We start from the raw sequence: 27,976 nt of genomic DNA on the forward strand, positions 1-27,976 counted from the left end.
ACAATGCAAGTGCGTGTCGTTTAATTAGTTTCCTTCAATGAACCAGAAACTCACAAACCTTTCACTTCTGCTCTCCCAGCATAGACCACAACCTGACACACCCCTTATAACAACTGGCATTACTAACTAAACAGTGAATTATGTCCATAAAGTGCACTATAATACCATGTTTCCTGAATATGGACCCCAGGGGTAGCATGTACAGTCAGGGCAGTAGAGGGCCCAGAACTGACCCCTGGGGGACCCCGCAGGTCAGAGGAGCAACTGAGGAGGAAAATTGTCCCAACTGCACAAAGAAGGATCTATCTGTGAGGTAAACCCGTCTAATGCAGTGCCTTCAATGCGTACGCAGTGCTTAAGGCGTGACAGCAGGATTTTGTGATCCACTGTGTCAAACGCTGGTGTTAGGTCTAATAGTGCCTCAGTGCATTACCCCATGGCCCTAATAAGAAGAAACATGCAGTATAATAATAGGGCCTAGCTCCGAGCCAGTGTCTCGGGCGTTGCCCCGTGGCCCTAACAATAATAATAAGAAACATGCAGTATGAAAATAGTGCCTTGGTGCGTTGCCCCAGGGCCCCAATAATAATAGGAAGATACACGCTGTATAACAACAGTGCCTAGGTGTGTTGCCCCATGGCCCTAATAAAAATAAGTAAAAGTAGTCAGTTGAGCAAAATAAGTAAATGAAAGCAAAAATAATGAATATAAAAATTGCTCAGAGAGGGAAATGTTGGTTCATTAATTTTCTACCGCAGAAATGAGTAGCTGTCTTCTCTTCCGAGTACCGACGCATTTCAATAGCGGCATTTGTACCAGCTGTGCGATACTGCTGTGATGCTAGGATTTGAGTGTCAAACTGTCCATATCCACCTTTTACTACAATCAATCAGTAATCAGGAGAATGAAAGGGGGAAATCTTCAGGGACAGATGGTTTCACCACAGAATGGTACAAAACAATGCAAGATCAACTAATTCCAACATTATCAATAACGTTCAACTGGAACTTGTTTTGAAAAACAAAAGAGTTTTTGTGCGAGCATTATGTAATCTGCAGAAATAGAAAACACGTTTTTTTATTGCAAATGAAAAACAGATTTATTCACACAACAAGTCACTGAGTACAAAGGCAAATAGACCAATACATGTTAAAAGCACATATAGACCTGAAAATGTTACTAAGGCGCACTGATGTTGGTTGAATCACAGCTAAAGATGTCCAGCTACACTAGACTGCTGATTTTGTAGGTCAACACAGTGTATTTTACAGGTCAGTGATATACAACCATCAATGTCCTGCACTGATTTCAAGCAGTATTATCCTGAATACAAGTAGACACATTTAATATTCATATATAATCTACAATGAGTCACACCACAGTGAAGCTATGTTACATTTCCCTCTCAGAACCCAATTTAGAGTAAACAACATCATATTATCAGCCTTTATATCCTACTTTTTAATATTCTGGAACATTAAAACATAAAACATAAACATCAGAGAATCAATATAAAGCCCTTAAACAGATAACAGGGACTATTGCATAGCTCCATAAAAATGCACTAACTGAGTGCAGTGAAAAGAACAGAATTGTGTGCGTCCTATGAGGTACTGATTTGCCTTGTCTACAGGACCTTAGATCATAACTAACTACTCGACTGAACACAGCCCTGTGCTTACTTACACAATTAAGCATTGCCAAAAAATCCTGAAATCCTGAATTTTTGTTAAGAAATTATTTGCAGAGCTAAATGTCCAGGGCTGTGTTTAAAGGAGGCTGTGTAAGCATTTTACCCATGAAAGAGACAAACTTCTCCATGTTCCTCTTTGTTCAATAGCAAAAGATCCAGTCTCACATGGCTAGTCATAACTAGATTTTTTTTGCAACAAGAAAATTATGTGCATTTAAATTATCAGTACTGAACCATAGATGCATGATCTTGAAACATACTATAGCTTCCATGCATGCATACTGTCAAATAACAACCAAGGTGTTATTTGACAGCACTTTACATTACGGTGGCAGGCCCACTTGAACTTTTACCCACTTGAACCTTTTACCCACAGAGGCAACTGTAACGGTGTTGTTGGAGCGGCTGACCTATTACAAACACTTATAATAAAATGTATAAAACATATGTATGTTTGTATTTTGAATAGCAAAACCATTGTTTTTTTATGGTTCTGTTGCAACAGATAATTACAGTTTGTTGTATGATAATCATAATGAAATGAAAGATTTTTTTGATCTTTCTTTAAATCACCTCAATGGAGTATAACACTGAAAAATATTACGACTGGTTTTCAAAAGTTTAGTAAATGTTTGGTACATGAATGTACTCATGTACTCAAGATCAAGAGGCAGAGCAACCAAAGAAATCCATGCCGATGCTTCGGGGATAGCCTTCCAGTACCTTAAGTGTCTCAGGGTCAAACTTCCAGTATTGAAAACCACTCAGGAAATTGGCATAGCCTGTCAGGTAACAAGAGAATGGAACAATCAAGACAGAGAAAACATAAAATGGAAGTAAAAAATGTTTGATCCCAAGCCTCACCATAGCTATCCCAAAATGCTCCATCAATATGACTTGGCACTCCAGCCCACTCGTGCATGCTGTGAGGATGGATGTCATCTATTCGGTTCTCCTGGACATTGAAGGGCCAATAAGAACCAGACTTGAAGAGATAGACTCTCTCATGGTGGTTTTGTGCCCACTTCAATGCTGCTTGAATGTCTGTTACAGGAAGACCCAGTCGCCATACTGGATCTGGCCCTGTTATCTTCCTCTCAGCATCAAACACCCAGTAGCTGTCACCTGATACAACAAGAAGATTAAAATAAAACTGTAAGGGCCACTCTCATTTACTGAACAAAACTACAGTATGGAAAGTAATGTGTTATTTGTGTGACGTGTTGTCATTGTTGGGGTTGTGACTCTTTACTTATTATTACATATTGTCATGATATTGTGTTTTGGTTCCTTTAGTCATCCAATTTGTCAAGTCATCTGTGGAGTTATTCCTATCGAGTCTCTTCTGTTTAATTACCCTTTTATTATTGTACCCCCATTTCTCCTAGTGTTTTTGTTCTACTCTTGATTCAGTTCCCTGAGTTTTTGTCTCACTGCTGCTTCTTGGATTACACTGCTTAACCATAGACTGTGCAAAGATGGACAACAGAACAGCTCCTTGAAAGGGAAGCCAAAACAAGTATAGCTCCCTCTGCTGGCTAGCTGTAGTATAAGTCATAAGTAGTAGATGGAAGGTGGGCCAAACTAAAACACTAGTATACACGTTATTTTATTTTATTTACTTATTTTTTTGCACGTTGTTCTATGTCCTCCCCACATGCGCGCGTGTGTGTAATGTAAAGTTACCTGTGTTGTGTGTGTGTGATAGAGGAGTGTGTGTTGGTGTGTGTTGTTGTAACATAAATGTATGGGGGACAGGGGTCAGCACTATTAACAGCAGAGATATCAAAGGAGCCCCTGATTAATGAATTGGTCTCAGCTGTGGATCTGGCCTGCAGATCAGAGGTTGCCATGGTAACTTGAGGTGGTTGTCAATGATGACAGAAGCACGCTGGGCCAGGATGGAGAAAAAAAAAAGGTGATTTTCTCTCTCTGCGCTGTTCTCTCTTTACATTACAGTCACTGGAGAGCAGAGAGAGACATAACCGCACTCAGGTTCTCACAGTTTAAATTCTGTATGTCTCACTTCATTGACGAGGACATTGTGAGAGACAAAACAACTTTGTCTACAACTGTGGGAAAAAAAAATCATGTGTCTAGTTTGTAAATTGTGGCCAGGATGAGCGTGGAAAGAGAAAAGTTTCAGGCAATTTCAGACACCTTCCTCCACTTTAACTGATGAGGTCACGCACTCTAGCATGAATTCCGCGCAATACACATCCATTATAATCTCGAAATTGACTGACAGTGATTGATCAAAATTGTAAAACCTAAGTCTCTAGGTGAAAGTATAGTTAAGCAGTAGACGTTTGAAAAACTCACTATCCCATTCATTTCAATGGGAAATTTTTCGCATTTTTTCGCGACTTATGTCATGAAAAATTCATATTTCGTAGAGAAAAATGATAGCACGGCCCGAGTCACTATGACAGTGACTCTGGTGTATGCCCCGTGGCCCTAACTAGAGTCACACAGACCAGCCCACAGCTGGCCCACCACTGCTGCGCTAACAAGGGTCCCCATCCTACTGTAATGGTCATAATGTTTTGGCAGACTTATTTGAATGCGGGGGGTCTGGAGTACATTTGGGTGTGTGGTAGGGGTGGGAGGTCATACGCTACAGTGGGGAGTTCATGGAGTGACATCTGGCAACCTTCTCCTTTTCTGTCCATGTCTAAGGTGGTCATAAAGACTTGACGGTCTGTGTGACTCAACATTCCGTTGCCATAGCCACCAGCTGTTGTGTTAATGAAGCCCCCAAATGGTGTCTACTGCTGTGTGTTCCTAATGTTTAGGCACTTTGGGTGACTCCTTCCGTTGTCATACTGACTAGGTACACAGCTGCTGTTAATTAGTCGCCCATTATGTAATGCTGCTAATATGAGATCTCCCCTCCTTTTCCATGGCTCTTACTGTCTGAGGCTCCTCTGTGCGTATGTGGGTTCTGTTGCCACGGTTATGGTCCCAACTGCTGCACGTCTTCTCTCTGAGCAGCTTTATCAGAGTTTTAACTCTGATAACGTATATGTAGGTACAATACCTCATCCTAGAAATTGGCCTCTGAACAACTGCTTGTATGGGGATCATGAATGCATTGTGAGCGTCAGACGAGGGGCCTCTTCAATTTAATGTTTGTTCCACGTACGTATGGTTAAAACTGTGACGAGAAAGAGAAGACCATGCGTTGGGATTTCTGGCAGAAAATGTGGAAGAACTTCCACATACACACCAATGGGAAAAAGTTCCCAGAATCCTTGGCGCACTCCTCGGTCGGCTGAGCCTGGAGTCCAAACCGTAGGACCTACAGGAAACAGAGTCACACCATCGCAAAGCCAACAATAATTCCTACGTTTTTATGTCATTTTTATTACTGTGGCTCAAAAAATGCGACCAGACAACTTTGAACACCTTTTTCAAAACACCATTTTGTGGGAAAAAAGCAACACTTGTCATGTCATGTACAAACTTTTAATCATTTTTCTACTCATTTAGCAAACGTATGAGTAGATTTCGGAATGTTGGCCAGTCTTTCTGACTTTTGAATGGGACTCTATGGGAAGAAATGTCCACTTTTCGCTCGATTATTCCCACCCCGTTGGACGAATTGCTTATAAAAGTCATAGCACGACATTTCCCGATCGAGACGCATGTTTTGATATAATATTGTCCGTATCGGTTCAAAACTCTGGGACAAGTAATGCGTTGAAAAACAGCAGAAGAAGTTTAAGAAGAAACATTTAAGCAGAACTACAAAATTCCCACGAGAGAAATTTTGACCGAGGCAATCTTGCTGCTGCATGGTGTTACAGGGTCCGCAGAACCGCAGTTGGGTCACAAGTACCGCGTTAAGGGCCCTTGCCCTATTGTACTGCTGTAATGCCAGAGTGGTCGTAATGTTTTAGCAGACTTATTTCAATGTGGGGTGGGGGGCACATTTGGGTGTGCAGTAGGGACAGGTGGTCATACGCTACATTGGGGTGTTCGTGGAATGAGATCTGGAATCCTTCTCCTTTTCTGTCCATGTCTAAAGTGGTCATAATGATTTGGCAGTCTGAGTGACTCAGTCGCGCTGGCCACCAGGTACACAGCTGTTGAGTTAAGCATCAGATGAGGATCCTCTTCGATTTAATGTTTTTTCCACATACGTACAGTGAAAACTGTGGCTGCTGTGCGAGAGAGAGAAGAGCTTGCGCTGGTGTTTAGCTCCGAAACTGTCACCTCACATCCACATACAAAGGAATGGGAAATATTTCACGGAATGCTGGGTGCACTCCTCACTCAGTTGAGCCTGGAGTCCAAACTGTAGGACCTACATGAATCAGAAATGCACCATCAGAAAGCCAACAAAAGGTCTTATGTTTTTATGTAATTTTTATTTCTGTAGCTCAAAAACTGTGGCCATCAGGAAAGTTTGAACAACTTTTTTTTAGTTAAAAAAGGGCAAACCACTCTCACCAGAGTGCAGTTAGAGTGTATCCATAGACTTCCATGTTAAAGATAGTTCTAAAGATAGTCTGTGCCGATTTTCGTGAGAATTGGACAAAATTTGCGACGCGTGAAACTTTTTAAAGGTTTTTGACAAAATCGATGTCATAGGATAGGCTGAACTCAGCATGATCCAAGGATCACAAAGATACCTTGTTTGTTAACTAGGTCATATGGTTCAAAAGTTACGTATGCAAATGTACTTCCAAATTTGACCCATTGGTGGTGCTAGAGCGTACTTACTGGCAACATGTAACTCAGTCAAATTAAATATACCACTGTCCTTAAGCTATGTGCAAAATTTCACAACTTTTTACCATACGGTTCTATGGGCTGCCATAGACTCTGATGGCAGAAGAAAGCGGAATAATAATGATAAATATAGCTGCATGCAGCAATGAGGGGTCCAAGCAGTTATGGACTCCATACAGCAAGATGATGCCATGGGGAGATTTTCATATGAACTGCCGTCAGCGGTTCATATGAAGTGAAAACTAGAAGCAATTTGCATTTCTTGCAGAAATGCACTGTGAATGCCTTCTGCCGATCCGCCCGCCACACCTGTGGAAATCTACGCAGACACGCACATTGCGGGGGCCATCTTGGGAGTCGCGCAATGCTTTGTTGGATGCGTAGTTTTCCGCCGCTCCCTTCCGCGACATGTGTTTGCGACGAGAGTCTGTGGGTTATATAAAATAATCCCCATTTGCATTCATAACAATGGCTGGATACAATCGATGTGCCGTGTGCGGATGTAGCAATGATGTATGCCGATGTATCGGCAATAAAATGTACATGCGTATGTCCGTAGATGTCTTGTTAAATGTTCCCAATTTGATCAAGATGTTTTATATCATGTAACTGCTCTGGACGTGTTGAATGTATGTGTAAAGTTTCGGAAAATTAAATTGATACATGTTGTTACTAGCTTATGTAAGAATAAGAGAGCAATTGTGATCATTATATCATAAACTTTAATATGTTATTATTAAATATATCATTAACACTGTGTTGATTATTAATATCAATCCGTTTTGCTGAATGCCTACAAGCCTTTCAATGGCGTTGCACATGATCTGCATTTTCAATTGGACCAATTTATATAGTATCTTAAATATATGTCAGACATTTCTAATAAACAAAGGGATTAAAAAACGGTTGAGAATTCAGTGAGTAAGGATGATTGTAATCGTTGATAGACCTCTGCCTCAGTTTACTAATACAATCAGTAAATTGTTGCAGTAGCAACGAGCGCCATCTGCCGGGCCTTAATTAGAGGCGCGCGTGTTACTTGTATTCAGGGGTGGGCATGCGCACTGACGTACTGCGGAGTGAATTCTCCGGTCGTTCGCTCTGAAGCAGTTTCTTGTCCGAGCTGCAGTGTATCGTTAAAGTTGAACAAAATAATACGAAACACAACTGCTGCTTACTCTCCCACTGATTGTGATTGAGACATGCACAAATGCAACGAACGTAAAGACATTAAACGTGTGGTACACGTTTTAAAGGCTGGGCGAACAGGTGACCACTCTCTCCGAGGGGAGGGGGAGAGAGGGAGAAGCCCGACCAGCATGAACTAAATAACACAGCATGGACAGTTCAGAAACAAACGACTTAGGTCGCGAAAAATCATATTTCAGCAAGACAAGGGATAGCACTAATATGGTGAATGAACGGCATCTGGGAATGGGAATTTAATTTACATGTTTATAGGACAACAATTGTGAGATTCCCGTGGTAAAAAAAACACAGCGGTCGGTAGCGGCGTAAAGTACGACTCCCAGGATGCATTGCGGAAAATGGCCGCCCACCCGCCGTCCCGTTCATTTCTATGGGGAAATTTCTGGCAGTTTTTCGCGACTTACTTTGTGGAGAATTAATATATCAGCAGGAAAAGTAATAGCATTTTTTTTGCGAATGAACGGCATCTGGGAATGTAATTTACATGTTTGTAGGACAACATTTGTGAGATTCCCATTGCAAAACACTTAGCAGTCGGTAGCGGCGGAAACTACGACTCCCAGAATGGTGTCCCATTCATTTCTATGGGAAAACTTTGATAATAGTTTGATAATATCAGCACGAAAAGTAATAGTTGGCAAGGCGCGAATGACGCCCTCTGGACATCCACACTAATTAGAAAACAGCCAAGATATGCGGCCTTTGAACTCCCCCTGGTTTGACAGATGTGGAAAAAAATGGGCCAGCAGTGGTTCATATGAAGAGACAGTAGAAAATGTGTGGTCTTTCAGCTCCCCCTAGTGGGAAATGACAAGCAGTTCAGGTCAATACATTAAGGTATATGAGACAACGCATCATTTTTGCTGCCTGCAGCAGCCCCGAGTGGCCTAATGACACCAAATATGGTATGTCTCCTTGGGGCGGGGTCTGGAGATGGATTATTAAATTTCATTTCGATATGTCTAAACGTTCCTGAGATATGACCTGATATCTCGCCGGGCCGAAATGTGTGGCTTTTGTGTTCCCCCTGGTGGAACAGATGTAAAAAAAATGAGAGATAGAGATAACAAGATATGACCTCACATCCCGTCTGGAAAGTTGGCAGTCAATTTTGATTGGCTGTTGCGGGCAAACGGATTGGACAATGAAAATGCCACTAAGTAACTTTTGTGCAGCTTGGTCTGAAGATGGTCTGTGACGGTTTTCGTGAGAATCAGAGAATATTTTTAGATGCGTGAAACTTTTTAAAGGTTTTTGACAAAATCCAATATGGTGGCCAAATTCTTACAATTGCGTGAAAAGTTTTGCCAGATCCTGAAAGGGGACATTCCACAGTATCAGCAGACATGAAAATCTAGTCGGAAATCCTAACACGTAAAGAGAAAAGAGCAAAAACGCAATTTTGTTAGTTTCAACGCCCCCTAGTGGCCGAATGACACCAAATTTTTATTACACATTTCGGAGGGGGTCCCAAAGTGTCTGACCAAGTTTGGTCTTCGGAAGTCAAAGCGTCACCGACATACGCGCAAATTTCCTGTTTGGCGGCGTCGCCGCTGACAACGATTGGATAACACCAAAACTTGGCATTAACTATCAATGGGGCACCCTATAGTACGTGTAGATGTCACAAAGTCATCTCAAATACAAACCCATCAAGAGATATGAGCAAAAAACACGTTTTTCTAATTACAGCGCTCCCTATTCATGGTGTCCACTTGGGACCGAGTCAAGACCCATATTCTCAAATGCGATGTCAATATGTCTCACCGTTGCCGAGATATAAGCTCACATCGAAAACGGCCCCTTCGCCGCCACATTTGATTGGCTGTGGTGGGTAGCGAAGGCGAGGACGGCAAGTAGTACCTTTTGTGCAGCTTGGTCTAAAGATAGTCTGTGCCGATTTTCGTGAGAATCGGACAAAATTTGTGACATGTGAAACTTTTTAAAGGTTTTTGACAAAATCCAAGATGGCGTAAAATCTATCATGACGCATTATGACGTCATAGGGTAGGCTGAACTCAGCATCATCCAAGAATCATGTTGTAAATTTCGGGCATACGGTTCAAAAGTTACGTGCGCAAATATACTGCGAACTTTGACGCATTGGTGGCGCTAGAGCGTACTTACTGGCAACATGTAACTCAGGCAAATTAAAGATCCTACTGTCCTTAATCAATGTGCAAAATTTCACAACTTTTTTCCATACGGTTGTATGGGCTGCCATAGACTCCAATGGCAGAAGACGGAATAATAATAATAATAATAATAATAATAAAATGTAGAAACACAATGGTTTCCTCGCAGCTTCGCTGCTTGGACCCCAATAATAACACTAAAAAAAAACAATGGGGTTCCTGCAGCTTCGCTGCTTGGACCCCCAATAATAATAACACTAACAAAAACAATGGGGTTCCTGCAGCTTTGCTGCTTGTACCCCCAATAATAATAATAAGAAAACGTAGAAACACAATGGGTTCCTCGCAGCTTTGCCGCTTGGACCCCAATAATAATAATAACACTAACAAAAACAATGGGGTTTCTGCAGCTTCACTGCTTGGACCCCCAATAAGAAAACGTAGAAAAACAATAGGTTCCAGCAGCTTCGCTGCAAGGAACACAATGGGTTCCTTGCAGCTTCGCTGCTTGGACCCCAATAATAACAATAACACTAACAAAAACAATGGGGTTCCTGCAGCTTTGCTGCTTGGACCCCCAATAATAACACTAACAAAAACAATGGGGTTCCTGCAACTTCGCTGCTTGGACCACCAAAAACGTAGAAAAACAATGGGTTCCAGCAGCTTCGCTGCTTGGACCCCAATAATAACAATAACACGAACAAAAACAATGGGGTTCCTGCAGATTCGCTGCTTGGACCCCCAATAACACTAACAAAAACAATGGGGTTCCTGCAGATTCACTGCTTGGACCCCCAAAAAAGTGGTGTAGGGGCCAGTGCCTTGATGCGTTGCCCCATGGCCCTAATAATAAAATTCCCTCTGGGAAATTTTGAAAGGGCCATGGGGGGCTACTGCTTGGGGTACCATCTCTGTCAACATGGGAATCAAACCCATGACCAGAGCTAATCAGACAGACATATGATCATCTTTCACTGAGCACTGATGTTGAGGACCTGGATGTTCACCTCCCACCAAACCACGTAGGTTTGATGTGAGACGGTTATAATTTTTTGCCAGGTTGTCTAAAACCCAGCATTCTGTTGCCATTTGGGCGTTTAATGGTAGGGGTGGGGAGTTCATACACTGCTAAACTATACTAAAATGCGTGTACAGCGCCTATGCGATGACAACGCAGCAGACGCCTGTGCGCACGCTCGTCTCAATGTACAAATAATCATTTAATCTATGGTGACTAATTTTGAGTTAAACAGCTGCTTTCGGTTTTTGATTCAGACAACAATAAAAAAAACGGTCTGTTTATTGTTTTTTGTTCAAAACGTAAAAAAGGCAAGGGTGAAAGGGATACTTAAAATAATTTCAGCCACTTAAAAATAAAATTATCTTGACAGTGCTGATGGGGCTTGGGGTTCATCTATAAGTTATGCTTTCTTATAAACCATCCTGTATGAACCTGAGACTATGTGTAACAGCTGATCTGTGTAGATATGCTGCAGAACATGTCCTGTTCCTGATGTTTTGCGTCTGAGCAATGGTACAGTCCCTGATATACCTCAACATCTCGTTATATAACTATAACTATAAAATTTAATTTTACCCGCTGCGCCACTGGTCCCACGCCCTGCTGCTGCTGCTTTGGCTCACCATGAGCCTTGAGCCAGGAGCGCGCAGCCTCTCTGCGTCCGAACTTAGTCCGGGTGCTGCTGCTGCAGGCTATTTCAAGTCTACATGTGCACACATTATATAGTGACACATGCTTTAAAGCCTTTTTTTTTTTAACCAAAAAATGGAGAAAAAAAATGAAATACCACGTATTTTTTACGTTTTAAACAAAAAACAATAAACAGACCGTTTTTACCGTTTTTTTTTGTTTGTTTGTCTTTTGTCTGGGTTATTTGTACATTGATGCGAGTGCACACAGGCATCCGCTGCATTCGCGTATTTTTCAGTCTTTATGCAGGCGTAGGCAACACAGTTAAGGCGTTTTAGTATAGTTCGCTGGGATAAAAAGGGCGTGCATTTGTGCGCGTGTGTGTAACTCTGATTGATTAATGAACTGGTCTCAGCCGTGGCTCTGGCCTGCGGGTCAGAGATTGCCATGGCAACTTGAAGTGGTTGTCATGAATGACAGAGGCGTGCTGGTCAGGAACAGACAGAAAAGGGCGATTTTCTTCCTCTGCGCTGGTCTCATATTTGGGCTTACTGTAACAAAACAGTAGCTCGTATCAGAAAAACATGCAGACCATCGTAAGGCCTTCCTCAAGACTTTGATATATTTTTTGTCTTTCTAGTCTTGTCTTTCTCACATTGTGAGCGACAGAACACGTTTGTCTACAACTGTGGAAAAGATCATGTGTGTAGAGTGTAAATTGTAGCTGGGAGGAGTGTGGCAAGAAAAAAGTTTCAGACAATTTCAAAGAACTTCTCTCACTATGGTGATGTCACCCACTCGCACGAACATTCTGTGCAATACACACCCATTTTAACAGAATCTTTCCAAAAATGATCATGGTCATTGAACAGTGATTGATCAAAAACTATATGACCTATCAAAACGTGGATTAATACACCAATACACAAGACCTGTGACTACAGTTTAAGATTTAAATGAAGTCTCTAGGTGAAAGAATGCCTGAGCATTAGGTGTTTGAAAAACTAAAAGTAATAGCACACCGATGCCGATCAAACCACATGTTTTTATATACTAGTTAAGGGACAAAAAAAGGGAGGAAGTGGAAAAATAATACTAAGAAACATGCAGTATAACAATAGTGCCTCGGTGTGTTGCCCCGTGGCCTTAATAATTATAATAAGAAGAAGAACAAACATGCAGAAGAAACAGGCAGTATAAAAATAGTGCCACATGCACCCAAAGAGAGAGAAAGATGTTCTTCTCCTATTATGATTCATGAATCACTCAACGTCATCTGGCTGATGAGAAGTTATCTCAGCTGCCATCAAGGAGTGTCTACCCTATGGGGCAGGGATGTTTGATCTGGTCTAGGAGGGTGGTACATGTCTAAGTAACATCCACATGAACACCAGGTCCAAAAGTCCAAAAGCAGAATATTGAGTTGTCAATGTTATTGTCAATGTTATTTATCTGTAAGTGGTTTGAATGTTGTGGTTGATCAGTTTACTTTATTATTAAAATTTCTCCAATTATGCCTAATTTAAAATATAATTTTAATGATTATAGCAATTCAGCTACTTGGTTCAATAAATGGTTCACTATATTTTCACCAGTAAGGAAGGTTAAATTCTCTTCAGATAGATTTTTGAATTTGTGGTGATACCTTGGAAGAACCAGATGTTGCCATTCTTGTCTTCATATGCAGCATCAATATGGTTAGGAATTCCCCTCCAGTGCCGTGAAGACAAAGCTGGATAGCCTGCTTGTAGCTGTCCATTACGAATACGCCAAACGTATTTAGACTTAAAGAAAAACAGCTCTCCCCTGATGGTGGACACAGCATCAAAGTTTATTCTGCAGGCGTCCGGCTGGGAATTAACAAGATATATATATGGGCTTACATGCCAAAAGTCTATGGATTGGAGAGATTGTTAACATAAAGTACATGCACCTTTAAGGGCTCAGAATTATTTTCTCACCAATTCAGTCTCAATTTCATTGGTTTCTGTCGTCTCAGGTGGTGTGTACCGAGGCGGTCCATAAAGGTACTGGATACCCCTCTTGTCATCCTCGCTCAGCTGTAGAGGGTATGAGTCAGTATAGAAAGGACACATGACAGCGTCAGGCTCCAGGGAGTGCTGCAGTCCCAGGACGTGGCCGAACTCATGAGCTGCCACATGTAGGAGATCAGTGCCTAAAAATCATAAGGGGACAGGGCACTAAAATTTGATTTCTTTACTCATATGAGAACTCAAATGAAGACCTCTGTTTTAAAGTATTTCAAATGTACTTACCCACATCATTACCCAATGCCCAGTGTTCATCATAGTCAAAGTGGACCTCTCCCTCTCTGTGTGTTTGTGGGAAAAAGGCATGGGCAAGGATTCCTCCTGGACCATCAAACGGTAAACTGTCCCCATGCCAGTATCTACACAAGTATTTCAAGTATTGGTCACAAGTCAATCTAATACATTTACATTAAAAGTTTGTTATGTTCCTAGGACTGGCCCTGCCAAATCTTAGGTTCTATTACTGGGCCACTAATATCAGGATTCTTACGTACTGGCTTCAATACGAGGCTTTTGAGGCCCCAGCATGGAGGCAAGTTCAGTAAATCCAGTCTCCCTGAAAGCCTTTGTGCACTCGACTATCCACTCCTCCACTTTTCCCTACACCAAAAATGTGATTGTTAAAACCTCACTTCGGATCTGGGTCCAGTTTAAAAGTTACTTTGGCCTACAGACATTCTCTATTTATGCACCACTAGCTGCTAACCAAGCTTTCCCTCCCTCCCTTATAGATGTGTTTTTTTTTAAGGTGGACAAATTTCTGTATTCTTAACTTCAAAGACTTGAATATTAATAATGCCTTTGCAACTTTCAGATAAATTCTCTCTCCCTAAGCATCATTTCTTCAGATATTTACAAGTCTGCAGTTTTGTAACACATTTCCTAGTTTTCCCAATTTACCCTCCGACTCAACTTTGGACAGTTTCCTGGGATCAATCTTTACTTTTAAAGGCTCTATCTCCTATGTCTACACTGGTGATCAAAATTAGAGAACCATATATAAACAACTGATTTTTTCTGAAATAATGTAATCTTCACTGCTCAACATTTGAAGGACTTTTTGTCGTGTCTATACCATGCTACTAAAACTCTTTTTCCACAAAATAACTAAGGCATTTCGACAAAAAACATTATGTAGCAGAAAACACACTGATCAAAATTAGAGAACAACGATCATTGTACCATGGAAAAAAGATTACAACTACATTGTCTGAAGGTTACAACAGTCAGCAATTAGTAGGAAGTGTACAGGCCTCTGCTCTGAATGACTTCAGCACATTTGCGGCCACAGGACAGTACTAGTCTCTCACACTGCTCTGGTGTGATTTTGGTCCACTCCTCTTCCAGTCTCCTCTACAGCTCAGTGACTGTAGTGGGTTTCTTGGCCATAACTTTGTCAATAGAGGTTCTCTATTGAGTTGAGATCAGGATCATTTCAATGTTTTCAGTTTCAAGGAACTGCTTTACCTGTTTTGCTATGTGACATGGAGTGTTGTCCTGCATGAACACTGCGGGATGATTGGGTGATGAACGCAGGGAAGGAACCATATGTTGTTTAAGAAGGGTCTGATAAACATTTGCATTCACTCTGCCATGTAGCTGTATAAGAGGCCCAACTCCTGCTGCAGAAAACATGCCCCAAACCATGACACTTCCTCCTCCAAATTTCACTGACTTTACACACTTTGGGTTCAGTCTTTCTCCAGTTTGTCGCCAAACATAATGTTTCCCGGATTCTCGGATCCAAATAAATTAAACTTGCTTTCATCACTGAAGTGAACTTTGGACCAGTTCTCCTCTGTCCACACAACATGCTCCACAGCAAAGCTTAGTCTAGCCTTTTGATTCTTTCTGCTAATGAGAGGTTTGGTCACTGCAGAGTGGGCTTTCAGTCCAAAGGCTCTTAAACGTTGAGACCCTGTATGACGAGACAGAACCTTACCCTGTTCAGCACTGACCTGGTGAGCAATTCCAGCTGCAGTGTGGAAACGATTGCCCATTGAGATCCTCCGCAGTATCCTGTCCTCTCTTGTATTTGTCTTCTGTGGACGACCAGCCTTCTTGGGGACTTGAATGAGTTTGTGATGTTGTAAAGATTCAATATTCTTGAAATCACAGATTTGGAATGACCAACTTGTCTTGCTATGGCTGATAATCCCTTTGACCTTCATCTGGACAACCTGCTACCGGAGGCTTTCAGTCACTTTAGAACGGCCCACCATCTTGCAGAGTCAGTGAAACTGGAAGTTAGGCTGCCAGTTAAATAGGGGTTGGCAGAAAATCAAGGAAATTAGCACCAGATGCCATTTTAACACCAATAACTGGGAGGTATCTGAAAGTGTTCTCTAATTTTGATCAGTGTGTTTTCTGCAACATGGTTTTCTGTTGAAATGCCTTAGTTATTTTGTGGAAAAAGTGTTCTAGTAGCATGGTACAGACACAACAAAAAAGTCCTTCAACTGTTGAGCAGTGAAGATGGCATTATTTCAGAAAAAACAGTTGTTTACCATTACAAACCTGTTAATTATAGTTAATTAAGCATAATGTAAGATTACATTAATATTATATTTTTTAATGAAAATCTACTGTATTTGTGCATCTTTAACTCTAATTTTACATAACTTTTTCTGTATGTCTCACAAACTGTCTCACAGATCATCACCTATGTGTTATATTACTAGACCCTACATGTTGCCTTCAGCTTGATGTATGTATCTATGACAGAAGTTTGTTTATCTTGTTTCTCCTGCTCTTCTTTTCTCTCTATCTTCTCTGTTTCTGCCCGGCTGGCCTTCAGCAGATGGGTCCCTCCATATGAGCTGGGTTCTGCTCAAGGTTTCTTCCTGTTAAAAGGGAATTTTTCCTTGCCACCGTAACCCTCAGGCTTGCTCTGGATGTTGCAGGCTGGTTTTTGTGAAGCGTCGTGAGATGATTTGTATTGTTATGGGCGCTATATAAATAAAACTGAATTGAATTGAATAGAATCTTTCCTAATAATTATAATGAAAAAATGGATATAAAATTGCAGAAATCTGTAGTTATTTCCACAAAATTGCAGGTTATTTGGAATGCGTGGTTGAAGTGATTTCATGTTTTTTAACTGTACATTACTGTAGAAAGACAATTTAAAATATTATTTTACGGAATAATAATAAAAATATATCTTATTTATGTATTTATTTTCATGAGAAACGCACTTCATTCACTTCATGCAATCAAACTATGCAGATTCAAATTTCAAAGTTGCCGCTTGTTTCCAGTTTGCTTTGTCCCACCCATAATGACCAACCGGCCAGGTTTGAAGAATGACAATGCTAGTGTCCTTCAATCAGGTTTGTAGTGGGCATGTCATGAGTCAATCACGTGAAAGATGGGCATTGGGTGCATGATCTTCAAGGAGGATGTATGAGACAGCCACAACATTGTCAACCAAACACCTTTAGAGGTAAGTGTCCCAGATAATGATAATCATGTGAACAATATTTTAATTAATTTTCATACCTCGAGTGGACAGCCTTGAAGCTAACGTTAGCATCCCTTTGATAAATTGTTACATTACATAAGCTATTAGCTGTTAACAGATAGCTGACGTTTTGAGTGTGACTGATTTTATTTTACAGCTTAAGTATTAATTGTTAAGGCGTGGTTTCGGTCAAAGCCTTTTCTAACATGGCCAGAGGTTAGTTGTAATTGTGTTGCTTTCTGCGGATGTGTTATCCATGATTTGAATGCGGTCAAACTGCTGTATGCTTCTCTGTGTAATGTCCCACTCGTTGCAAAGACTTCAGATCTCATTTTTTTTTCATTCATTATTCGTTCAAGCACAGCAGTGAGCATGCTAAGTTAGCCTGCTCACTGCTGTCTTCCCTCCTAGACTCTGCTCTCTTTTTTCACCTGGAGAGTTTATTTCTTTCTCCCCAGGTGTGGAGATGTTTGTTTGTTTGTGTTTAAATAATGTTTTGAGCTCTGGGTCTGCCCTATACGGGTTGTTGATGCTAAATTATACAGATGATTACTGAATGTGATATTAGTCCATTTGGATTTAAACGTTAAAGAGAGCAGAATTACAGATGTCATTTATTTTTGTGTTTCCTGTTGAACTTTGAATACTAAAGCATTGAAAGCAACCTTGTAATTTAATTTTACTGTACAAAATTGATTATTTTATTGTAACACTTAATTAAGTTAAAAAGCCTTTTCTAGCTCACACACAGCTCACGATTTCTGTGTGTTTCTGTTTGTCACCACAGTTGCCAAGTAAAGATCCAGTGCTGACTCCTGCGTCTCTTTTCCATATCAGGACACAACGGGTTACATATATTTAATATATGATAGACGATGACCCAATGAGACACAACAAAGACTGTGATTCACTAGAGTGGAATTACTGTCCTATTTCTATGGAGATGGTAAGGAAAAATAACATATTTCCAATATGTAAAAGTAGATTCGAGCTTGCAATTAAAGCCTGTGCAGATGGACAAACTTCCTACTTGTCTCAGCAGAGATGCACTGGCTGTCATTACCACCAGAGGAAGACTAATGATAACTGTATAGATAAATTACATTTTTGGTACATGTTAATTTGTGAGCTTTTATTAGCTCTGGACAGGGCTGACTTTTTTCTCCTGTTTCCCCATATGCGTGTGCGAGCTGCTTGTATTGATGTCATGCCTGTAAAAAAGGAGATTTCGACCTGGAGAGGGTAAGACCATATTTATTTCTCTGTAAAACTCAGTATATAACTGCACAAATCTATTTTGGAAAAAGAAGTGTTATCAGGATCTGTGATTGACATGTTTAACCCTCTGGTACCTTTCCAAAAAGCTACCTTCTTAAACACTTCGAGCCATAAATGGCTTCTGTAAACAACTGCTCTAAAAGTATATCAGATAGACATTTTTTTTGCACAGATCTTTCATTCAACCTCAGTTCTTTTCAAAAATATTAAATTTTGCATTTTTTCTTTGGTTTTTAATACCTTTTATTGGCAATTTAATTAAGCGTACACAGGATTTTTGAAAAAAAAAAGACTGAAAATGGATTTTCAATATAAAAAAAGTGACTGGAGGCAGGAGATGTTTTACGTGGTATAAGACCCTTGGATGTGTCAAAAATTTGTAACAAAACTGTTTTTTTTTTTTTTTTACACCCTCTTATACACTTAGCGGACATTTTTGTCCCATAGACTGCCATTAACTTACCAGAGGGTTAATGTTTTAACTTGAGCAAATCTTACTAGGAGTAATGTGCTGAGTGTAATCTCTAAAGAGAATATTTATCACTCTTTATTTCTGCTCCTCTGTGTCTCTCTTAGTTTCGAAGTAAAGTGGCACATTGTTGGTTTTGCTAGAAATGCTCAGTGGCTTCTGGATCACAAGGCAGGCCCCGGCAGCCAAGCAAGTGAACAGACCCTAGCAGTCAAGCAAGTGAACAGACAGTTTGAAATGATCTGACAAGTTTCTCATGCACAGTATGTATTGCCCATATTGAATGTATTTTAAAATTATTTTTACATTTGTTTCATTTGCAAGTAATAGTTACAATGTTGAATGGCCATGACCTAAGTCCAAATATTGCTGATTGTCTTTATAAGCTGCTCCTGTGCTTCACAATTGTGGAACAGAGTCCAGCTCTCAATACACATTCACTGCATTGAGAAAAAGGCCTCAAAATTCCTAGGGATGTCCTGATGCATTGGCTGAACATCAGTATCAGCAGATGTTTGCCTCCTTAACTACCACTGGCAAATAAAGAAAAATGTTTTTCAAGATAACATACTGTAATCATCAGTTTACAGTATGATTATACTGCGAATGTCATGTTCTGAAAAAGTTGATCATAGATTGTTGCTTATGCCCATGCAGTAGAATGTGAGGGGGCTTTCTAGTGTTACTGGATGGGCAGGTAAGGGAGCTATCTGGTTTCTGCTATTAGGGATTGTAACTGAAAACATGTCATTTGGGCCCAGGGTTCAAAATATTGAAATACTATTTTTATTTCTTTTTTTTCATAAAAACAATATTTTGGAAGTAAAATACTAATTGAACAGTTATATAAAGTAACTGCCGAATACCTTACATTTACAGAGATTGCCTTAGCTGTTTTAATGTGTAATGACTTACTATCCTTGTTTTTCTGTCATTAAGTTTTAACAGTTTCTGTTCAGTTTACTTAGGGTTTAATACCCTACATTTACAGATATTATATTTAAATATACCTATTAATGTATTTTGATGTACAGTGTTTAATTTTCCATTGTCCAATTCACTAAAATAACTAATACTGCTACTTGGCGCCGTGGCAAGCGGATGCCTGTTGCAGCAGCTCCTGAGCGCGTGCTTCTTGTGTGTGTTCTATCTCCACCTTTCTCGTACTTTGGTGTCTCTTGTTTTATTATTATTTTTTTATTTACCTAAGTTAGAACTAAATACTGTGCAGCAATGGTTTTTGTGAATCTCAACTTTTTCCTTTCACTTTGGCTGCTACTTTCGTTACTCTTTGTACCGGAGGGTTATGCACAGAGCGGCATGGCCATTGTTTCCGCACGTGACCAGCTGATAGTGCTGTGTAAATCTGTACTGCCGCCAGGAGCAGGGAACCTGGGATCATCATGGGGAACGGGGGTCGCTCTCTCGCAAACAAGACGGACTAGACACACTAGACACGATTTTTTCCACAGTTGTAGACAGACTTGTTGTGTCTCTCACAATGTGCTCGGCAAAGCATTGAGATGTACAGAATTTAAACTGCGACCCTCTGTTCGCGGTAAAGTACATGTCTGCTCTCCATTCACTTCAATGCAAAGATTTTCAGAGAAAAGGAGAAGGTTCTTTGCGTTTAACTCGCGAGTGTTTCCAAAATATTTACTCTATAAGGACAAAAAACATATCAAAGTCTTCAGGAAGATCTTATGACGCCCACGGTCTGCTTGTTTTTCTGATAGGAGCTCCGTTTTGTCACAGTAAGCCCAAATGTGAGACCAGCGAAAAGGGGGGAAATCTAGCTCTTTTCTGTGTCCCAGTTCCGCGTGCTTCCGTCGTCATTGGCGACCACTGCGAGTTGCCACGGCAACCCCTGAGCCGCAGCTCTGGGCCACAGCTGAGACCAATTCATTAATCAGATGTCTCTGCTGTTAATACAGCTGATCCCTGTGTCCCATACATTTATGTTACAACAATACACACCAACACACACACACACTACACAGGTAACTTTGTGATAACAGTTACACACACACATGCATGCGCACGCTCGCCCTCCTCGCCCACACACACACAGACACAGGTAACTTTGTGATTACAGTTACACATGTGTGCGCAAGCTTGCACTCCTCACCCTCACCCATCCACACACACGCGCGCGCCACATACATATACACACATGTAACTTTATGTTATTAGAGCTACACACACAGACACAGGCGTGCGCAAGCGTGCCACACAAACACACAGGAAACTTTATGTTATTACAGTTATAGATACACTCAGGAAAAGTAGTAGGATGTAAAAACATGCGCGCGAAAGTGCGCATTACTCTCTTACACACAGGCTAACTGTGATACCTGTAAGCTAACTGTGCTAACCGTATGCTAACTGTGCTAAATGTGGGTTAAGTGTGCTAACTGTGCGACATGTGGGTCAGTGTACGACATCTGGGTTAACTGTACTAAATGTAGGCTAACTATGCTAACTGTAAGCTAACTTTGGTAACTGTGGGTTAAGTGTGCTAACTGTGGGTTAATTGTGCTAAATCTAGGCTAACTGTGCTAACTCCCATGTTGACAGAGACGGTACCCCCGGCATTAGCCCCCCGTAGTCCCTTCAAAATTTCCCAGAGGGAATTTTCTAGCTACAGTGTACAATCAGGTATAAATATATACAGATTTGCAAAAACACAATTTGCAAAAAGATAACATGTACATAAAAGTAAAAACTATTCACAGTGTCACAGTGAAACATTACTGTTCAAGAGCACCAGCTCTGTAAAAGGCCTTCCTCTGAAATACAAACCTTCATTTCCTCCTCTTCAGCATCATCAACACTGCACACAGAAGGTAAATGGTGTACTTCAACTCAAATCGTCAATTCAAGCAAAATACAATATCAGAACCATTAACTTAGATTTACCCCCACCAATTTTGAACCTGATTAACATCCATACAAAAAAGAAAGTCCTTTCAAGAATATATCAAAACTTTTTAGAATCTGACACAACTCTATCCATACCTACATCAAAGTGGGAAAAAGATCTGGCAATTGCTCCTGATGCTGACTTCTGGAACCACATCTGCAGAAACATTTACTCCATGTCTAGAAATGCAAATCTACAACTTATACAATATAAAATACTTCACAGGATTCACTACACAGGACAGAAAATGGCAAAAATGGGATCCGCATCAGAAATCTACACAAACTGCATGCACAATAAACCAGACACTTACCTTCACGCATTCTGGCACTGCACACCTGTCGAACAATTCTGGAGCGAGGTCACCGAATCACTCTCTGTTTTCTTGGGTTGCCATTTCCCCCTGTCTCCCTTCCTCTGCCTACTTGGTGACACCTCTGCGTCAAACCTGACAAACTCAAACAATAAACTCCTAATGGTAGCCCTAACCATCGCCAAGAAAACTATCCTCATGAACTGGAAGTCCAAACACAACATAAACATAACTCACCGGAAAAATCTCTTATCCGACTACATCTCAATGGAAGACTTCAGTCAACACCTTGCAAAAGAATCTCTATCTATTTGGTCACCACTCATTTTCTCTTCACAAAACAGTCCCTCATGATGCCTGAGAGCCAAATCCACTGGAAGCATCAATATCATTACAAACAACATACCTGTAGCTCCAGTTATTGTATTATATTGTTTTATGTAGATAGTATCTTCACTAATTAATTATAGTATACCAATGTTCCTCTCCATTTTTCTTTTTTTTTCTATTATTTTTCTCCTTCCACTGCCTCTGGCAGTAGAGTGGCAAATGGTAACATTAGGCGTGAGAGAGTATTTAGAGAACGCGAAGATCTATTCGCAAATGACAACAACTGGCTCATGAGTTGTTTTCGTTTACCGAGGCAGTATCACTCAAGCTGTGCGCAGACCTGCAGCCAGCTCAGACCGCAACACAGCGCGGAGCCAACAGGAACTGCTGACCGGTCAGGAGTGTGTCAGTCAACCCTGTGCCGAGCGATGCCAGCTGTGTGGAACGGGATCATCAGAATGTCATCCAGGTGCATCAAATTACCATACAATGTTATTGAACAGGCCAACATTAAAGCACAATTTGCAGCACGAGCCGGTTTCCCTAAGGTAATCGGAGCTATTGATTGGACAGACATTGCTATAAAAGCATCATTACAGGATGAATTTGAACAGGAAACATTTTCCATAAAAGTTCAAATAATATGTGAACTAACATCGTGGCAAGGTGGCCTGGTTCAACGCATGACTGTTCATTCTGACCAACAGCATGGTTGGGAACAGGCTGGAGGCTGGCACGGTGCGCGATGGGTGGCTTCTCGGTGAGTAAATAATTTATCCGTTATCAAAGTTGTTTTGTCCTTTGTGTTCGTTTCCCACTAAAGCACCTACAATCAGTGATGGGAATAACAGCGTTTAATTAAACGCTGTTACTTTTTTCTGTAACAGGGTAATCTTACTAATGACTATTTAGTTTGTTTGTTTTTTGTTGTTGTTTGTTTGTTATGTGCGTATAGGTGATGATGATTGGCTAAGGTGGAGTAAGCTTTCATAAGCCGATCAGAGGCAGTGTTCAAATTACACACAAATCACACACGCACACAACAACTTCTGACCGTCACCCAAAGTTGCGAGCCGTCACTGGTTGGGTCGGGTTGACCTGGGTTTTTCGCTATCTGCCTATTACATTCTGACTTTACAGCCGGACAGACTGTATCATTGTAGAAGCTTCAATTCAAAAACAAGTTTTGGTCCACAAAGATTGATCTCCGAAGGGCAGAGATTTTTGATGCTTTGTTCAATCAAACAAATCAAATGTGTTGTTGCACCATAATGGAAGGTAATGGTTAATGGAAACGCATATGTGAACGGCAACTGTGTTTACATACAGTTTGTATAGCGATATCCCACACTTTTTAACGATCATGGCAGCGCTCTGTATCCAAGAGAAGGGGGGATTTGGCGGCAGTTATTGCGCTCTGTGCAGGATGCTCTGATTTATTCTAATATCAGCAGCCTTTTGATAGAGCGGGGATTTGACCGGTCCATTCTTCAGGTCATCAACAAACTGCAGCGTTATCTGCAATGTACGCGATGATGTATGAGGGAGGAAAAAACAGGCACGCAGCTCTCACAGGGAGGTCCGACCCGGGACTTTTGCAGATGTGAAAGCACCAAAGGCAAGTCGACCCGGGATTTTCAATGTGAAAGCGGTATATGTCTACCAGTTTGGGTCTGAGGTGAAATAAATATTTAAAGTTCTGCGTAAGTACATGTCTATGCAATTCTACTCTATGCAACTGACTTGTGAAACCTGCTAAGAAAAAAAATCCAAATTATTAAACATATTTAAACTTAAAAAAAAAGGCAATAGTTTCTTTCCTTGGTTACTAGTTACTTTTATAGTGGAGTAATTCAGTTACTAACTCAGTTACTTTTTGGGAGAAGTAACTAGTAACTATAACTAAGTACTTTTTAAAAGTAATGTGCCTAACACTGCCTATAATTAGAAAAAAAATAGTGTGTCATTCAAATGGTGTATGAACATAAGAAACTAAATCTATTTCACATATTTTCTTTTTGCTTGTCCCAAGACTCTCTGCCTGTATGTTAGAGTTCACCCGGATGGACGAAAGGGTTGCTTCCCTGCACCTTTGCGTTGGGGAATGGGTCCTGACTGTTGTTTGCGCATACGCGCAAAACAGCAGTGCAGAGTACCCGCCCTTTTCAGAGACCTTAGGTCTGGCGCTGGATGGTGTCCCGACTGGGGACTCCACTGTCCTTCTGGGGGACTTCAACGCTCACGTGGGCAATGACAGCGTGACCTGGAGGGGCGTGATTGGGAGGAACGGCCTGCCTGATCTGAACCCGAGCGGTGTTCAGTTATTGGACTTCTGTGCAAGTCGCAGTTTGTCCATAACTAACACCATGTTCGAACATAAGGTTGTTCATCGGTGCTCTTGGCACCATGACGGCCTAGGTCATAGGTCGATGATTGACTTTGTAGTCATATCATCTCACCTGCGACCATATGTTCTGGACACTTGGGTGAAGAGAGGAGCAGAGCTGCCCACTAATCACCACCTGGTGATGAGTTGGATCACATGGCAGGGGAAGACCTGGTAGGCCCGAACGAATAGTGAGGGTCTGCTGGGAACGCCTGGCAGAAGAAGCTGTCAAGATGGTCTTTAACTCCCACCTCAGAAAACCAACAGATTTTCAACTGCGTCCCAGGGGTGGTGGGGGACATTGAGTCTGAATGGGCCATGTTCCGCTCCGCCATTGTCGAGGTGGCTGTTGTGAGTTACGGCCACAAGGTTGCTGGTGTTGGTCGTGGTGGTAACCCCCAAACCTGCTGGTGGGGAGCCGTCAGGCTGAAGAAGGAGGCCTACGAAACATGGTTGGTCTGTGGGTCTCTGAAAGCAGCTGACCAGTACCGGATGACTAAACGGTCTGCGGCCAGGGCAATCGCTGAGGTAAAAACTCAGACATAGGGGGAGTTCGATGAGGCCATGGAAGAAGACTATCGATCGGCTCCAAAGAGGTTCTGGCAAACCATCTGTCATCTCAAGGGCGGAAGACGGCAACTTGCCTGGAGCTGCTGACATCTCCTGGCACTATTGTCCGGCGGTGGAAGGAATACTTTGAGGAGCTCCTCAATCCCACCAACATGCACTCCATAGGGAAAACAGAGCCGGAGGGCCCGGGGTTGGACCGTCCAATCTCTCGGGCAGAAGTCGCTGAGGTAGTGAAGCAACTATCTGGCAGTGGAGTCCCAGGAGAGGATGAGATCTGCCCTGGGTATCTCAAGGCTCTGGATGTTGTAGGGCTGTCTTGGTTGACACACCTCTACAACATTGCATGGTCAACGAGGGCAGTGCCTTTGGAGTGGCAGACCGGGGTGGTGGTTCCCATCTTTAAGAAAGGGGACCAGAGGTTGTGTTCCAACTATAGGGGAATCACACTCCTCAGACTCCCCGGGAAAGTCTACACCAAGGTGCTGGAAAAGAGGGTCCTATTGATGGTTGAACCTCAGATCGAGGAGGAACAATGCGGTTTTTGTCCTGGGCGTGGAACCATGGCTCTTTACTCTCGCTAGGGTGCTGGAGGGGAAAAGGGAGTTCGCCCAACCAGTCCACATGTGTTTTGTGGATTTGGATTAGGCCTACGACCGTGTCCCCAGGGGCATCCTGTGGGGGGAGCTCTGTGAGTGTGGGGTGGATGGTCCCTTACTAAGGGCTATTCAGTCCCTGTACCAAAGGAGCACGAGTTTGGTCCGTGTAGCCGGGTGTAAGTCGAACTTGTTCCCAGTGAGGGTTGGACTCCGCCAGGGCTGCCCTTTGTCACTAGTTCTGTTCATAACTTTTATGGACAGAATTTCTAGGCGCAGCTGGTTGGTGGAGGGTGTCGAGTTTGGTGATCAGAGGATCTCGTCCCTGCTTTTTGCAGATGATGTGGTCCTCTTAGCTTCATCGAACTGCGACCTCAAGCTCCTGCTGGGGAAGTTCGCAGCCGAATGTGAAGTGGCTGGGATGAAGATCAGCACCTCCAAGTCTGAGGCCATGGTTCTCAGTTGGAAAAGGGTGGATTGCTCACTCCGGGTCGGGGAGGAAGTCCTGCCTCAAATGGAGGAGTTCAAGTACCTCAAGTTCTTGTCAATGAGTGAGGGTAGAATGGAGCGGGAGATTGACAGACGGATCGGAGCAGTCTCTGCAGTGTTGCCCGTCCGTTGTGGTGAAGAGAGAGCTAAGCAGAAAGGCGAAGCACTCAATTTACCGGTCGATCTATTTTCCAACCCTCACCTATGGTCATCAGCTTTACGTGATGACCGAAAGAACAAGATCGTGGATACACGCGGCCAAAATGAGTTTCCTCTATAGCAAGGCTCCGCCTTAGAGATAGGGTAAAGAGCTCAGACACTCGGGAGGAGCTCAGAGTAGAACCGCTGCTCCTCCACATCGAGAGGAGTCAGCTGAGGTGGTTTGGGCATCTGGTGATGCGTCCCGGACGCCTCCCTTTAGAGGTGTTCTGGGCATGTCCCACTGGTAGGAGGCCTCTGGGTTGCCCCAGGGCGCGATGGAGGGATTATATCTCACGTCTGGCCTGGGAGCGCCTGGGGATTCCTCCGGAGGAGCTGGCGAAAGAGGCCGGGGAGAGGGCCCCCGCGACCCAGACCTGGATTAGCGGAGGAAGAAGAGACGAGATGTTTTCATGCCTTCATTAGACCCCAGGGGACCATGGCTACCCCCTGACAACGTGGCTGTTGACCACTCTCACCGACCTCAGCACCAACCAAGAGAGGAGGTACAACGACCTCCATTCCCGAACTCGGGCAGCGATGAAGAGGACAATTGGCGTGCTGAAGGGACGCCAGCGCTGCTTGGACAGGTCGGGAGGAGTGCTGCTCTACAACCAGAGAAGGTGTGCCACATTGTAATGCCCTGTGGTGTCCTGCACTACGTGACACACCGCCGCGGCATACCACAGCGGTGGGCCAAAATACTCAGCTTCACTTCCACCTTTATATTGGCCCATTTCTTTGTGATTTCCTTCTGTGCGCGCTGCTCCCACCCCATGGCATTAACAGCCTCACCCACGCTCCCACACCCTTTTCTTTCTTTTTGTGTTTATGCCTGACGACAGGCTACCAAATAGAATATCAGTGCGTGTCTTCACTTCATTTAATAAAACTTCAGACTCAGTGAAGTTTCCTTTTTTCGCTTTACGAACACGAATTTCAAACTGATAAGCAATGAGTGGGGGAACAGAGTTGAGAAGTTTAAAGAAAAAGCAATGTCTAGAGATGAAGAAGAACACAAGTCTGAAGATGAGGCGACAAGCAGGAAAAATGACGACTACAAGCAGGCCCTCGTGCTACTCGAGGGACTTGCCGATATTACGGGAGAGATAAGTGATCTCAAAAGGTAGATGAAAAAGGACCTCGCAACATTCAAGACGAATAGAGTTTGCCAGCTTTAAGGGTTAAACTAACCGAAAATTGGCAGAAAATGAAATACAAGAGCAGGGGAAGGATATCACCGAGGCACAGGAACGAGTGGCAGAGTTGGAGGAATGGAACATCGAGGCGAAGGAAGCCATCCTCACTCTACTGAAACAACAAACAAAATTTCAAGAGAAGCTGACCGAAGTGAAGGGACATGGATGACACTGTAATTTGAGGATTCACAGTGTGGCTGAACTGGAAAATGAGTCTGTGACACAAGTGGTGGAGGGGCTGCTCCACCAGTAACGCAAGCTCCATATTCAACGCGCGCATAGAAGA

The 27,976-nt window shown here is 42.3% G+C and overlaps 1 protein-coding gene across 1 annotated transcript in view; it reads right to left on the reverse strand.

Moving 5' to 3' along the window:
* Positions 1-1,048: 1,048 nt before the first annotated feature.
* The window catches only part of LOC124996845 (stromelysin-3-like), a 70,540-nt gene continuing 43,612 nt past the window's right edge, over positions 1,049-27,976 (reverse strand). Inside the window, exons 4-8 of the mRNA XM_047570185.1 lie at positions 13,705-13,838; positions 13,390-13,604; positions 13,074-13,278; positions 2,558-2,818; positions 1,049-2,475 (exon numbers count right to left, since the gene is read on the reverse strand). Of these exons, the coding sequence (XP_047426141.1) occupies positions 2,357-2,475; positions 2,558-2,818; positions 13,074-13,278; positions 13,390-13,604; positions 13,705-13,838 (934 nt within the window). The 3' untranslated portion in view covers positions 1,049-2,356. The remainder of the gene's footprint in view (positions 2,476-2,557; positions 2,819-13,073; positions 13,279-13,389; positions 13,605-13,704; positions 13,839-27,976) is intronic.

This window comes from Mugil cephalus, chromosome 19, assembly GCF_022458985.1.
Source record: "Mugil cephalus isolate CIBA_MC_2020 chromosome 19, CIBA_Mcephalus_1.1, whole genome shotgun sequence".
Classification (NCBI taxonomy): Eukaryota; Metazoa; Chordata; class Actinopteri; order Mugiliformes; family Mugilidae; genus Mugil; species Mugil cephalus.